A 13,979-nucleotide genomic window follows, 5' to 3' on the forward strand; every position below is an offset into this window, starting at 1 on the left:
ACACCACTAGTAACATCTTTCCAGTCCGATTCTTTACCATTAATTACGACCTTCTGTTTACATTCTTTAAGCCAAATATCGATCCACCCGAGCACATTCTCTCTGAACGCATGCGCATTCAATGTCTGGAGTAATCTTTTATAGGAAACTTTATCAAGTGCTTTTTGAAACTCGAGATATACAATGTCAACATATCTGGTCTCATCATATATAATGAACATATCATAGAAGAAATCCAAGAGAATCGTGAGGCAAGAGTGATTGTTTCAAATGATTGTCGAAGCGAAAACAAAAAAACAAAAACAAAAACAAAAGCCGGGGGGGGGGGGTTGTGCTCCCGTGGTCCTAAGGGCCTCATATAGGATGCCATAGTGTCTAGGGATGTGCCAGGTAGGGGTTAATATGGCTACATAAGTATGTAGTGGTATGCTACACCGGCTACATCTTCATAAGCTTTCCAGTAGTGTGCATACATCTGCCTTCTTTCTAAGTCTCAAAAAAAGAAAAAAAAAAAAATCGGTTTTGATGCTCAGCTTGGGGCAACTTGTTTTTTTCTGCAATATGATGGCGATTCTTCTCTTCTTTTCTTTTTTTAAAAGAAAATTCCACTTAAATAACATTTTTTTTTCAAAAGCTATTCAACTGTGTGAATAGATCCACTATACCTTTAATAGTAATCGAAAAAAAAACAAAATTTTGGAGCTGTGCTGTAACACCCTGCATATTCTTGATCATTCTGTTGCTCTAAAATGAGAGAGAGAGAGAGAGAGAGAGAGAGAGAGAGAGAGAGAGAGAGAGAGAGAGATAACAGGATGAACAGGACAGCATTGACTACGGCCGTAAGACAGTGTTTGTGAAGTCACTGTAGTTGTCCAGCCAAGGCCACCGAGAAAACCCTGCTTGGTGTGTATCCATCCCTCTTAATTGCTCATACTCACTTTCTGGAAAGTTCCTCATCCTTGGGGAAGGAAAACACGTGCACTCTGGGTCCTGAGCTGTAATTTTCCTTGCAATTAGGGACAGCACATGTGTTAGGCATCCCTTGTGCTGATAAATAACGATGTCTGAATCACTGTACACAGTATCAGAAGGGAAAATTTGCATGGAAAACAAGGTGCTCTGACCCCGACCTCACCATACATCACACTGAGGGAGGTAGTGAGGACAGGAATCAGGACACTCAGGTAACACTCCCTTTGTCCACGTCATCAGGTCAACCCCCAGAATAGCACAGGCCTGTGTTTCTCGGTGGCCTTGGCCCAGCCCCTGTGAGCTGATACGTTTCAGAAGGATTATCCTGAGTACCTTGTTTGAGGTAGTTCGGGACACGTATGTTCGAAACTAGATTCTTTACTATTTCAAGACATAATGACTTTGGCAGAACATAGTTCATACCGCTGTAATTGCCTTTTTTTTTTTTAAATCCAATTTACTTTGCATAGGATATCGTGCTGTGGAGACCAGGTATCAGTGATGATGGTGCAGCGAAGACTGTGTCTCTTGGTGGTGATGATGGTGATCTTGGCGGTGGATGTAGGTAGGCGATAACCTTCCTTTTTTGTTATTTGTTATTAAGATAAGTTTATTATATTTTTTCCCTAAAGTATTTGCTCAAAGTAGCCCGTCATGTCCTGTGACTTTTCTTGTCTAATGAAAACAGCGTGTTCTTACCTCACTGTACGGCATTTGGATAATACAGTGAATATTACACTGTGCTTGATTAAAATACTTCAGTACGATAGCAACATATATACCGTTCTGATTACTGGTAGACAGTTCTTTACCTCATTTATGGAGTACGATTTCATTCAAAGAAATTCTTCGTTCCAAATATTATTACTATTATCGGCTAATTCAGGTAATTTATTTTTCAGTGTAATTATTATTTTTTCCTCAGTTCACCCCCAAAACAACTGTCCTGAAGTGTGCATCCTGGTGCACGACCCCGTGTGTGGCAGCGACGGTGTGACCTACAGCAACAGTTGCTTCCTGGGTATTGCTCAGTGCCACGACCCATCCATCAGACTCGCCTACCATGGAGAGTGTAAAAGTAAGGACAATTTATGACACTTTTTGATGTATTATTGTTGACTTAGGAATTATGGTAACGTGTGGTAATATATCCTTGTATGTTCCTGATGGGAATATGTCGATAATAAGGAGGTATAAGTTGCATACAAGATGTATAAACGTTTAATACACAGTGTGCGCGGTCAGTGAAAATACAGCACTAAGTCTCCCACGACAACAATCCAGGCAGTGTGGAGGCAGCCTAAGGGTAAGGATATGCGTCGTATTCTGAGTGGCTTTGCAGATATCATAATAATACATCTTCCTCACATTACACCCGAATATCATTTTGTACGTTCTTTACTGCTTGATTATACAATAAATATCAATCAAAATATTTGTGATGTTGCTGAATGCAATGAAGCCAAGGGAATGTTACCATAGTAACAATCTCCCGGCGTCCCTGAGCATTGTCAGTGACACACCAGAGCGCCATGGCACCCTGTTTAAAAAACACTGCCCGAGGGAGTAAAAGTCTGCTCAGTCACAGGTAAATCTATTATGTTCGTGTACTCCCTCCCATATTTCGCAATAACACCTTCATTTCATTGATCAAGTGCCCCTCTTTTCCTCTTTCTGATGGACACTGGTACTTCATATTGTGTATATCACAGGGATCTTTCGTTATTATAAAGTACAATGTCAAGTTCATCGTACCCTAATTTCTTTAACATGTTATCACATTTTCTCCCACCAAATATATCTGTTTATATTGCCACGACTCTTCTGATTCGTACTTTCTTTCCTTTTCAATTATTCTATGGCACCTTCACGTGGTAGCACCGTTATAACTAGGTGATTGACCTCCCTGGTTATACGAACGTCCTTCAACGATTTCCCTATCCCACGAAGGGAGGATGGTGAGATTTAGAGGGATAGCAATTTCCAGCTGCAGTCCACCGGCTCATGTTTCACATGAACCCTGGGCTACAATTAAAACTACAGTATTGCTCCTTCTGCATTTGCAGTCTGTAGTAAACACCATTGTTTCTCCGGTAGTTTTTTTTTTTTTTTTTTTTTTTTTTTTTACACACATAGGACCTCTCTTATCGACTGTTCACACTCGTCCGTCATCCATGTTCTTGTTTTATATGTTTATATCAATTATATTTAATTTTTCACGGCGTTATTCTTGTACCTTCACTCCCAGTCCTTCTGCCTTGGAACTGCCAAAAATTATTCTCCTTTATACATATATATATATATATATATATATATATATATATATATATATATATATATATATATATATATATATATATATATATATATATATATATATATATATATATATATATATATATATATATATATATATATATATATATATATATATATATATATATATATATATATATATATATATATATTATATAAATCAGTCATAGCCATTAAGTCTCCAAAGTTCCTTCCCTATTTTCCTCCACAAACTGTATTCCTTCTAACTTACCGCGTTCGTAACGATGTCAATGTTCACTTTGGCTTTAACATGTAATTCCTGACTTCTTTTTTAAATGTAATCATTAAATTCCATCTTCTTGGCTATCAGCCCATACACATTACTGAACAGTCACATAGTAGACATAATCTTTAAGATTTGTAACTCAACCCATTACCTTTTTCTTCGTTGCTTTTCCACTTTCATCCCTCTTATTTCCTCGTGCTTCCATGCATTTGTATAACACTTTCTAACTTTCATGTTGATCATTTTCCGCGAAAATGTTCCTTTTTCCACCCTATATTTCGTAATTTTTAAATTTTGTGGTTGACCTCATCCAGTCATGATTGGATTTTCTCCTTCCTCCTTGTTTAGGTAGCGTCTTATAATTGTCTAACTGTACATTTCTCTTTTGTATTTGGTCTCCAGAATGCCTTCAGCATTTCCTTTGCATTTATATCTCTCTTACATTTTACTCTCATCAGCCTCCTCTCACCTTTCTTATACTGACCCATTATTCTTACGCAATCAATCACTTGCTCCCATGGTCTCCCATCATTATTTGTCCTCCTCTGTGTATTTCTCTTTCGATCTCTTCATTCGGGTTTGGTTCCCTCATGGGTCTTTTTTCAACATATTCAATTATAACAACACATCTGTTCCTCTCCATTATGTTTCTCACACCCTTCTCTTTCTTCTGCTCAGTTTTAATCGCATCTCTCTCAAAGTTCCTTAATCCACATCATCTTTTTATCATATTTTCTTCCCGATTCTCCTCCACCATTTGGTTAAGATTCGTTAGGACTTGTCAGTCAGAGCTCTGACCAGGTCAGGCGAAGGCATACCTGGTACTTTTGGAGCTCTTTTCGAGACACCCTCAGACTGGCTTCTGCCCAATGATTCTCTTGCTGATTGTGTTCTAAGAAGTTTATAAAAAAAACTTTATGGTGAAAGAAGTAAGTGAGTATGAGTTTTGTTTATTTTGCGAGTTAGCGAGAAGGCTTAATTTAGAAATCAGGGAAAACAGTGAGGCAGTTGACTTGTTAAGTGACACGTTAAAAAGTTGTGAATATGGGGCTGGAATTGGAGTCCTGATGCATTGTACGCGGAGATTTTTGGAAGCAAAAGTTTTAGGCAGTTTAGATAACTTAAATCTTCCTTTTTTGTTATTTGTTATTAAAATAAGTGGACAATTATATTTTTTTCCCTGATGTCTTTGCCCGAAGTAGCACCTCATGTCCTGTGACTTTTCTTGCCTAATGAAAACGGCGTATTCTTATCTCACTGTATGGCATTTGGATAATACAGCAAACATTACAATGTACTTAATTAAAATACTTCAGTACGATAGCAACATATATACTGTTCTGATTACTGGCAGTTCATTTTTTCTTTTTTTACTTCTTTAATGTGGTACAGTTTAATTCAAAGAAATTCTTTACTCCAAAAATTATTTTTTCAACTGATCTAGGCAATATACTTTTCTTGATATATTTTTTTTTTCTCAGCTAACCCCCAAAAGAAGTGTCCTAAAAAGTGCCCTAAGCTACACAAACCCGTGTGTGGCAGCGACGGTGTGACCTACAGCAACAGGTGCTTCCTGGGTATTGCTCAGTGCCAAGACCCATCCATCACACTCGCCTATCGCGGAGAGTGTAAAGGTAAGGACATTTTCTGACACTTTTGGACGTATTATTGTTGATTTAGGAATTATGGTAACGCGTGGTAATATATCCTTGTATGTTCCTGATGGGAATATGTCGATAATAAGGAGGTATAAGTTGCATACAAGATGTATAAACGTTTAATACACAGTGTGCGCTGTCAGTGAAAATACAGCACTAAGTCTTCCACGACAACAATACAGGCAGTGTGGAGGCAGCCTAAGGGTAAGGATATGCGTCGTATTCTGAGTGGCTTTGCAGATATCATAATAATACATCTTCCTCACATTACACCCGAATATCATTTTGTACGTTCTTTACTGGTTGATTATACAATAAATATCAATCAAAATATTTGTGATGTTGCTGAATGCAATGAAGCCAAGGGAATGTTACCATAGTAACAATCTCCCGGCGTCCCTGAGCATTGTCAGTGACACACCAGAGCGCCATGGCACCCTGTTTAAAAAAAACTGCCCGAGGGAGTAAAAGTCTGCTCAGTCACAGGTAAATCTATTATGTTCGTGTACTCCCTCCCATATTTCGCAATAACACCTTCATTTCATTGATCAAGTGCCCCTCTTTTCCTCTTTCTGATGGACACTGGTACTTCATATTGTGTATATCACAGGGATCTTTCGTTATTATAAAGTACAATGTCAAGTTCATCGTACCCTAATTTCTTCAACATGTTATCACATTTTCTCCCACCAAATATATCTGTTTATATTGCCAGGACTCTTCTGATTCGTACTTTCTTTCCTTTCCAATTATTCTATGGCACCTTCACGTGGTAGCACCGTTATAACTGGGTGATTGACCTCCCTGGTTATACGAACGTCCTTCAACGATTTCCCTATCCCACAAAGGGAGGATGGTGAGATTTAGAGGGATAGCAATTTCCAGCTGCAGTCCACCGGCTCATGTTTCACCTGAACCCTGGGCTACAAGTAAAACTACAGTACTACTTCTACAGTTGCAGACTGCAGTCAGCACCATTCAGTCTCCGGAACAGATTTTTTTTCTTTTAACATAGGAACTCACTTATCAACTGAATCCTCTCGTCCTCTCTTCCATGTTCTTGTTTGGTGAAATGTTTATGTCATTTGTATTTAATTTTTCACGGCGTTATTCTTGTATCTTTACTCCCAGTCCCTCTGCCTTAGTAGCCTTAGTACTGCCAAAGTTTGTTCTCACATTATATATATATATATATATATATATATATATATATATATATTAAATCAGCCATAGCTATTAAGTCTCCAAAGTTTCCTTCCCTATCTTCGTCCACAAACTGTAATCCTTCTAATTTACCGAGTTCATATCGATGTCAGTGTTCACTTTGGCTTTACTTTAGCATATAATTCCGGACTTGTTTTTGAAATATAATCTTTAAATTCCATCTTCTTGCCTCTCAGCCCATACACATTACTGAGCAATCACGTAGTGAGCCTAATCTTTAAGATTTTTAACTCAACCCACATTACCTTTTTCTTCGTTGCTTTTCCACTTTCATCCCTCTTATTTCCTCTTGCTTCCATGCATTTGTATAACACTTTCTAACTTTCATGTTGGTCATTTTCCGCGAAAATGTTCCTTTCTCCATCCTATATTTCGTATTTTTTAAATTTTGTAGTTGACCTCTTCCAGTCATGACCGGATTTTCTCCTTCCTCCTTGTTTAGGTGGCGCCTTATAATTGTCTAACTGTACATCTTTCTTTAGTGTTCGGTCTCCAGGAGGCCTTCAGCATTTCCTTTGCATTTATTTCCCTGTTACATTTTACTCTCATCAGCCTCCTCTCACTTTTTTTGTACTGACCCATTATTCTTACGCAGTCGATCACTTGCTCCCATGGTCTCCCATCATTATTTATCCTCCTCTGTTTCTCTAGCTCTTTCCGTCTCCTCTTCATTCGAGTGTGGTTCTCTTTTAGGTCTTTTTCAACATTTTCAGTTTTAACAACACATCTGTTCCTCTCCACTGTGTCGCTTACACTCTTCTCTTTTTTTCTGCACAATCCTAATCATATCTCCCTCAACGCTCCTAAATCCAGTTCATCTTTTTATCATATTTTCCTCCCGATTCTCCTCCACCATTTGGTTAAGGTTCGTTATGACTTGTCAGTCAGAGCTCTGACCAGATCAGGCGAAGGCATACCTTGTACTTTTGGAGCTCTTTTCAAGACGCCCTCAGACTGGCTTCTGCCCAATGATTCTCCTGTTGATTGTGTTCTAAGAAGTTTATAAAAGACTATATGGTGAAAAAAGTAAGTGAGTATGCGTTTTGTATATATTGCGATTTAGCGAGAAGGCTTAATTTAGAAATCAGGGAAAACAGTGAGGCATTTGACTTGTTCAGTGACAGGTTAAAAGGCTGTGAATATGGGACTGGAATTGGAGTCCTGATTTAGTGTACGCAGAGGAAGTGGAAGCAAAAGTATTAGGCAGTTTAGGTAACTTAGAAACTAGACTGGCTAAGTTTGCAACTTGGCTAATTTATTCCGATGGCTTCCAGCCAGTCAAGGGAAGATTCAGTGATGAAGTAACAGTGATAGAAGTGTAGCTATTAGCAACAGGTTTCAGGTTATAGAAGATGATCCTAGCCTCATACTTGTCAGGGATTCATTGCATAGGCATAAGAAAGAATTTTATGATAAGGTTCTAGGAGGAGAGCGTTTACTTTTCTGGGTGTATTATTCAGGATGTAGCTGAGTTGATGTCTGAGTCGGCAACACCTCAGAGAACTAGTTCTTTCTTACGGTGATAGGAACTAATATTGCAACTTGATGCAGGTCAGAGGAGATACTTAGGAAGTATATAATCCTTAATAGAAAGTTCAAGGAAAAGCACACGAAGTTCGTTGTCTGTATTCTGTTACCAAGATTTGACGTTGGTTCTGTGATCCTTAGTAGAATGACAGAAGTCAGTAGTAGGCCAAATACCTGTGTAGAAGGAGGGTGTGATGTTTTTTGTTGTTTAGGAGAATTTTAGTCATAACAGGAGCTTGTATGGTGTAGGCGACCTTCACCTCGAGAAGGTAGGAAAAGGTAGTTTTGGTATGGTTCTAAATAACAGTGTTGGGGATGCTTCTGATTGTGATAGAGAGGTGGGAAGAGGGACAGTTAATGGCACAGCTATTAACAATCCAATCCCTGAAGCTAATGGTGGTACAGTAAGTGTGTTCAGGTCAAACCACCAGGCTTAGGTAGATTTGACCTCACCTCAGGTACAGGTAGACAGTCAAGGTATTACTAGGGAGGAAGGAGACTTCACATCAGTGATTTGTAGGAATGCTGCAAAATCTACTGAGGTTTTATATGATTAAATAAATGTTACTTTTAGTGTCTCACTGCCCTACTACATCAAACCGTATTATGAATATTATTCATATGCTAACGAGACTATTCATTACTTGTCCAAATGCAGCAAATATCAACATAATTATGATTACAGTGTCATGATTAAACCTTTGTGACGAGTACCTGAATAGGGAAATATCGCTAGAAAAATAGAAAATGTTTAAGAAATCGTGACTGCACAAAACCAGACGGAACTTCTAGTATATATTAAAAACCACATAAATGTAATACAGATTAGTAAACTGAATGTTGAAACTTGCCGTTCCTTGTATGTCGAAATATTCACAAAGAGTAGCAAGCTTCATTTTTTCAGTGCTGTTTGATGATTACCTAAGTCAGATGAGGAAAGACCAAGCTTATATATAACGAAGGTCATAGAAAACAAGGACAGCGTTATTTTAGAGGAATTTAATGATCCAAGTATTGACTGGAAATATTCTTGTGCAGGCAAAGAAGGCACCAGATTCTTTGACGTAGTAAACAATGCATTTTTAAGTCAGGCAGTGAATACGAGTCTGATCGATAAGTACCTGTCCTTCAGCTCGTGAGAGAAAAGCTTACTTACTGAGTTCAGACTTTAAGCCTCTTCAAAGTATGCCCCTTGGGACTCAACGCACTGAGCCATGCGGTCCTTCCATTGCTGGAAATATTTTATAAAGGCAGTTTTTAAGATGTCTAAATATCTTTGTTGCCGTTGTCTTTATCTTATTTCTGTAATAAAATCTAGAACCCTACATCGGGATCTTCAGTGTAGGATACGGCCAAAAGTCGGCCGGAGTCATGTCAGGAGAGTAGGGAGCCTGCCAGACCTGTGTGATATTGTGTTTGGCCTAAATATCCCGCATGAGATGGGATGAATGGGATGGAGCATTTTGGGATGGAGCATTTTATATATATATATATATATATATATATATATATGTCTCCGACTCTGGTCATACACTTCACTCTGTTCCTAAGGCTCGGTAGTTCTCGTACTTACCATACACCTCCACATGTCACCACTACGACGCTAACAACCACCGTCCATACTGAATACATGTTGTCACAAACAGGACTGGTGTATTGGTATTAACCGGGGTATGCTGACGACACGTCGGCAGGTCCTTTGGTAGAACAGTAAAGTCTGCTTTAACCTGGGTCCATAGTACTGTAGGCCACCTGTCTACACTTTTGTCGTAGTGGCACTGCCAGTCCTCCGCCTTCCACAGTTCTCGTCTCTTGCGATGCACTGCATTCCGTAAGCGTTGGCATTTAGTATTTTTCTGGAGAGTATTGTAATGGACAGCTCACTGGGAGTCGAAAAAAAAAAAAATGTCAGCATGAGCTTCACTTTGCTCCGAATCTGCCATGTCGTCTTTGGCCATGGTGATCCCGTTGGGTCATATGCATGCACCCAAGACTCATCATCAGCTAATATCTCCTTGATGGAGTGCGGATTCTTATTAGCACAAAATGAAACTGCAACCAGTCAAATGAACACGTCCTCAAACACACGCTGCTCGGCAGTGACTGGGCTGGGCGGCAGCGCTGAACATATTCGATAATGCGCACAATGATTCAAGATGTCCCCCCACTGAATCGCATTCCCCCATTCCTGTTGCTTTACGAGGGAAAAAAAAAATGGTTTGACACTTTTTGATTACACCTCATATACACCGATACGTATACAAGGCCTTGTTTTAATAAGAGAGTGATGTAATACATTTGCATGTTGTTGGTGAAAACTTTAATACCAGCGACTATTATATAATCACCATTGATATTAACATAAACTGTAAGACAAGATAAATAGCCTCTCAGTTCCTAACTTGAAAAAAAAAGCTGACATCGATAATGTGAGAAACGATATTCCCAGCACAAACTGGGTTAAGTTATTGCAAGTGGACAATGTCGAAGAAATGTTTAAAATATTCACTAACAGATTCATGTCTATCGAAGGAAAGAAATACACAGAGATTTTCTCGAAAAAGAAAAATAAATAATAATAAATGCACTACTAAAACAGCTCTTATGTAGAAGAGTATTGAAGAAATCGTCGGCTGCGAGAGAGAGAGAGAGAGAGAGAGAGAGAGAGAGAGAGAGAGAGAGAGAGAGAGAGGGGGGGGGGAATAAACGTACGGCAAATCACGACATCGGTACCAAATATTTTGAATTGCAGCAGCAACGCACAAAAATCATCTGGACCACTAAACGAGACAATGAGGCAAACATTTCTCCTGAAGTCAACTCCCAAGAGAATCTTTCATTATGTAAGGAAAAAGAAATAGTAAAAGATAGCATAAGCTCTCTCTTAAACTCGTAAATGACCTTATTCATGACAACCGAACAATGGCAACAACACTAAACGGCTCCTTGCACAGTGTTTTCACAAAAGAAAATAGTGTACACATTCCCCTGGGGGTAGGGGGGTTTCAAGAATACTCCCCCAGTATCCCTGCTTGTCGTACGAGGCGACTAAAAGGGTTGGTGGTGGGTTAGTGCCCCACCCCGTAAAAAGAACTAACTAAAAAAGCGAATAAGGCGCCTCGGACCAGGACGGACAATACATTAACGACTAAGGAACGGACAAAGGACATTCTGAGGGTGGGAACATGGAACGTGAGAGGAGTGAATGATGAAGTGAAAGAGAGAGAGATGTTCAGGTGCTTGAGGATGCAAGAGTGGATGTGGATTGACTGAAACTAAATGGAAAGGTGAAAGGGTGAGAGAATGGGAATATGGTTTAGGTATATGTGTGGGAGTTAATGAGAATGAGTGGGCAAGAGAGAGAGTATGTCTGATGATAAGCAAGAAGTGGAAGGAGAATATAAGAGAGTATGGAACAGTGGGTGCAAGGATTGTATGGGTGAGGATGAAAGTAGGTATACAAGCGTGGGCGATTGTGTGTGTGTATGCTCCGACAGAGAACCGAGTGCCAAGAGTGAAAGATGAGTTTTGGGCGAGAGTAGAAGCATGTATGGACAAATTTGAGAGGAGTGAGAGAGTGCTTTTGATTGGGGACATGAATGGCAAAGTTGGGAATGTATGAGTGGATGGAGTGGTTGGTCAGTGGGGTGTGCCAGCTGACGTAGATGGGAATGGTAGTGCTTTGGTGAACATCTGTGCTGGTAAGGGGTTGGCAATAGCCAACACCTACTTTCGACATAAGATGATCCACCGGTATACATGGAGAGTAATGAGGAGAATGGATGGTGAACTTGTTGAACGAAAGGCAATGATAGACTACGTGTGTGTGGATGAGCGAATAAGAAGACAAGTGTTGGATTCAAGAGTGTGGAGAGGGTGGGGGAATGGAGTCTCAGACCATCACTTAGTGATGGCCAAGGTGAAGCTGCAAAGAAAATGGTTGAGGAGACGAAGGGGAAAACAGGAGGAAACAGCTCCTGTGAGAAGAGTGGAGAATTTGCAAGATAGTGAGAAAATGGCAGAGTATAAGAGCATAGTGGAAGAATGATTGGGAAGGTATGAGCTAGAGCAGATGGAAGGGGTGAAAGACATGTGTAAGATATTCACGGAAGAGATAGGCGCAGCTTGTGAGGTGGTTTGTGGAATGAAGAGGAGATGCAAGGGTGTGCAAGGGACAGCATGGTGGAATGATGAGGTGAAACGAGCTGTGGAACAAAAGAAGAAGGCATATAGTGAATGGTTAGCGAGTAGAGGTAGGAGAGAAGATGAGAGAGTGGTATATGTGAGTAGGAGAAGGGAGGTGAAGAGACTGGTGAAGGAGAGTAAGAAGAAAGTGGATGAAGAGTTTGGGAGGAATTTTAGTGTGAAATGGAGGGAGCGTAAGAAATTGTTTTGGAAGGAGGTAAAGAAAGTAAGGCAGTGTGAAAGGGGAAATAGTAGTGGAGTGAAAGATAGGAATAATAAATTGTTGGTGGAGAAGAGAGAAAAATTGAGGAGATGGAAGGAGCACTTTGAGGATTTGTTGAATGTAGAGAGTGACAGCAGTGCAAGTATAAGTGGTTGGGGAATGGCTGGGAGAAGGAGAGATGAGAGGAGGGAGGAAGAGATCAGTAGGACGGAAGTAGTGGAAGCAATGAAGAAGATCAAGCTGGGGAAGGCCCCAGGAATTGATGGAGTGTGTGGTGAAATGCTGAGGTATAGAGGTGAGATTGTTGTGGGATGGATATGGAAGTTGTGTAGATTGGCTTGGAATGAGGAAAGGGTTCCAGAGGACTGGAAATCAGGTATAATTGTTCCTTTATACAAAGGAAAAGGGAAGAGAGAAGTATGTGGTAACCATAGGGGTATTTGCCTTCTTAGTGTGACTGGTAAAATATATGGTAGAATACTCATTGATAGGGGTAGGCATATGATAGAGGAGCTAGTTGGAGAAGAACAAGAGGGATTTAGGAAGGGAAAAGGGTGTGAAGATCAGATATTTGTTCTAAGATGTTTAGTGAAGAAGTATCTAGAGAAGGGAAAGAAAGTTTATGCTGCCTTCATGGACTTGGAAAAAGCTTATGACAGAATAGATAGGCAAGGTATGTGGAAGGTATTAAGAATGTATGGAATGGATGGGATATTGTTGAATGCTGTGAAGAGTATGTACGAAGGAGCTAGGGCTATGGTGCAAGTGGATGGTGAGCTGAGTAAATTTTTTTTATCTCAATGTGGGACTGATACAGGGTTGTGTGATGTCTCCATGGCTGTTTAATATATACATGGATGGGGTTGTAAAGGAGGTGCAGGGTAGGGCAGTGGATGTAGGGGTGGCTCTAATGAATGAGGGTAAGATTTGGAAGCTTCCGGTGTTGCTGTTTGCTGATGATACAGTATTGTTGAGTGAAGAAGAATGGGAGTTGCAAGGTTTGGTGAATGAATTTGGGACAGTGCGTAGGAGGAGGAAGCTGAAAGTTATTGTAAACAAAAGTAAAGTTATGGTGTTTGAGAGAAATGAAGTCACAGAATGTACAGTGAGGTTGGATGGTGAGGATATGGAGAGTGTGAGTGCATTCAAGTACTTGGGTAGTGTGATGAGTAAGGATGGAACTTTGGGGGATGAAGTGCGTGAAAAGGTACAGCAGGGAAGGAAGGTTGTTGGTTCACTGAATGCAGTGATGAGAAATAGGGAGGTGAGTATGGAAGTTAAGAAGTCACTGCATGATAGTATTGTGATCCCTACCCCGACGTATGGAAGCGAGGCGTGGACCTTGCAAGAGGGGAACAAGTCAAGAGTGAGAGCAGTGGAAATGAGTTACTTGAGAGGAGCATGTGGAGTGACATGGAGGGACAGGTTGACGAATGAAGAAGTGAAGGAACGTTGTGGGGTGGATGTGGATGTGGTTGATAAGATTAGGAGAAATACACTGAGGTGGTTTGGACATGTGGAGAGAACGGAGAACGAAAGACTGACTAAGAGGGTGTATGTAGGTGAGGTGGAGGGAGGAAGAGGGAGGGGTAGACCGAGGATGAGGTGGAGGGATGGAGTTGAGAGG

The 13,979-nt window shown here is 40.2% G+C and overlaps 1 protein-coding gene across 2 annotated transcripts in view; it reads left to right on the forward strand.

Annotated features, from left to right (window-relative positions):
* The first annotated feature begins 1,441 nt into the window (after positions 1–1,441).
* The window catches only part of LOC145403014 (uncharacterized), a 373,086-nt gene continuing 360,548 nt past the window's right edge, over positions 1,442–13,979 (forward strand). The window contains exons 1-3 of one of the 2 annotated variants that reach the window (XM_080274843.1): positions 1,448–1,537; positions 1,898–2,050; positions 5,017–5,169. In XM_080274843.1, the coding sequence (XP_080130969.1) occupies positions 1,474–1,537; positions 1,898–2,050; positions 5,017–5,169 (370 nt within the window). In that variant the 5' untranslated portion in view covers positions 1,448–1,473. Of the gene's footprint in view, positions 1,538–1,897; positions 2,051–5,016; positions 5,170–13,979 lie in introns of both variants that reach the window. The other variant, XR_013897920.1, reaches the window with a different exon arrangement.

This window comes from Coenobita brevimanus, chromosome 60 (genome assembly GCF_032717465.1).
Source record: "Coenobita brevimanus isolate Jiangsu-jjx chromosome 60, ASM3271746v2, whole genome shotgun sequence".
NCBI classification, from domain to species: domain Eukaryota; kingdom Metazoa; phylum Arthropoda; class Malacostraca; order Decapoda; family Coenobitidae; genus Coenobita; species Coenobita brevimanus.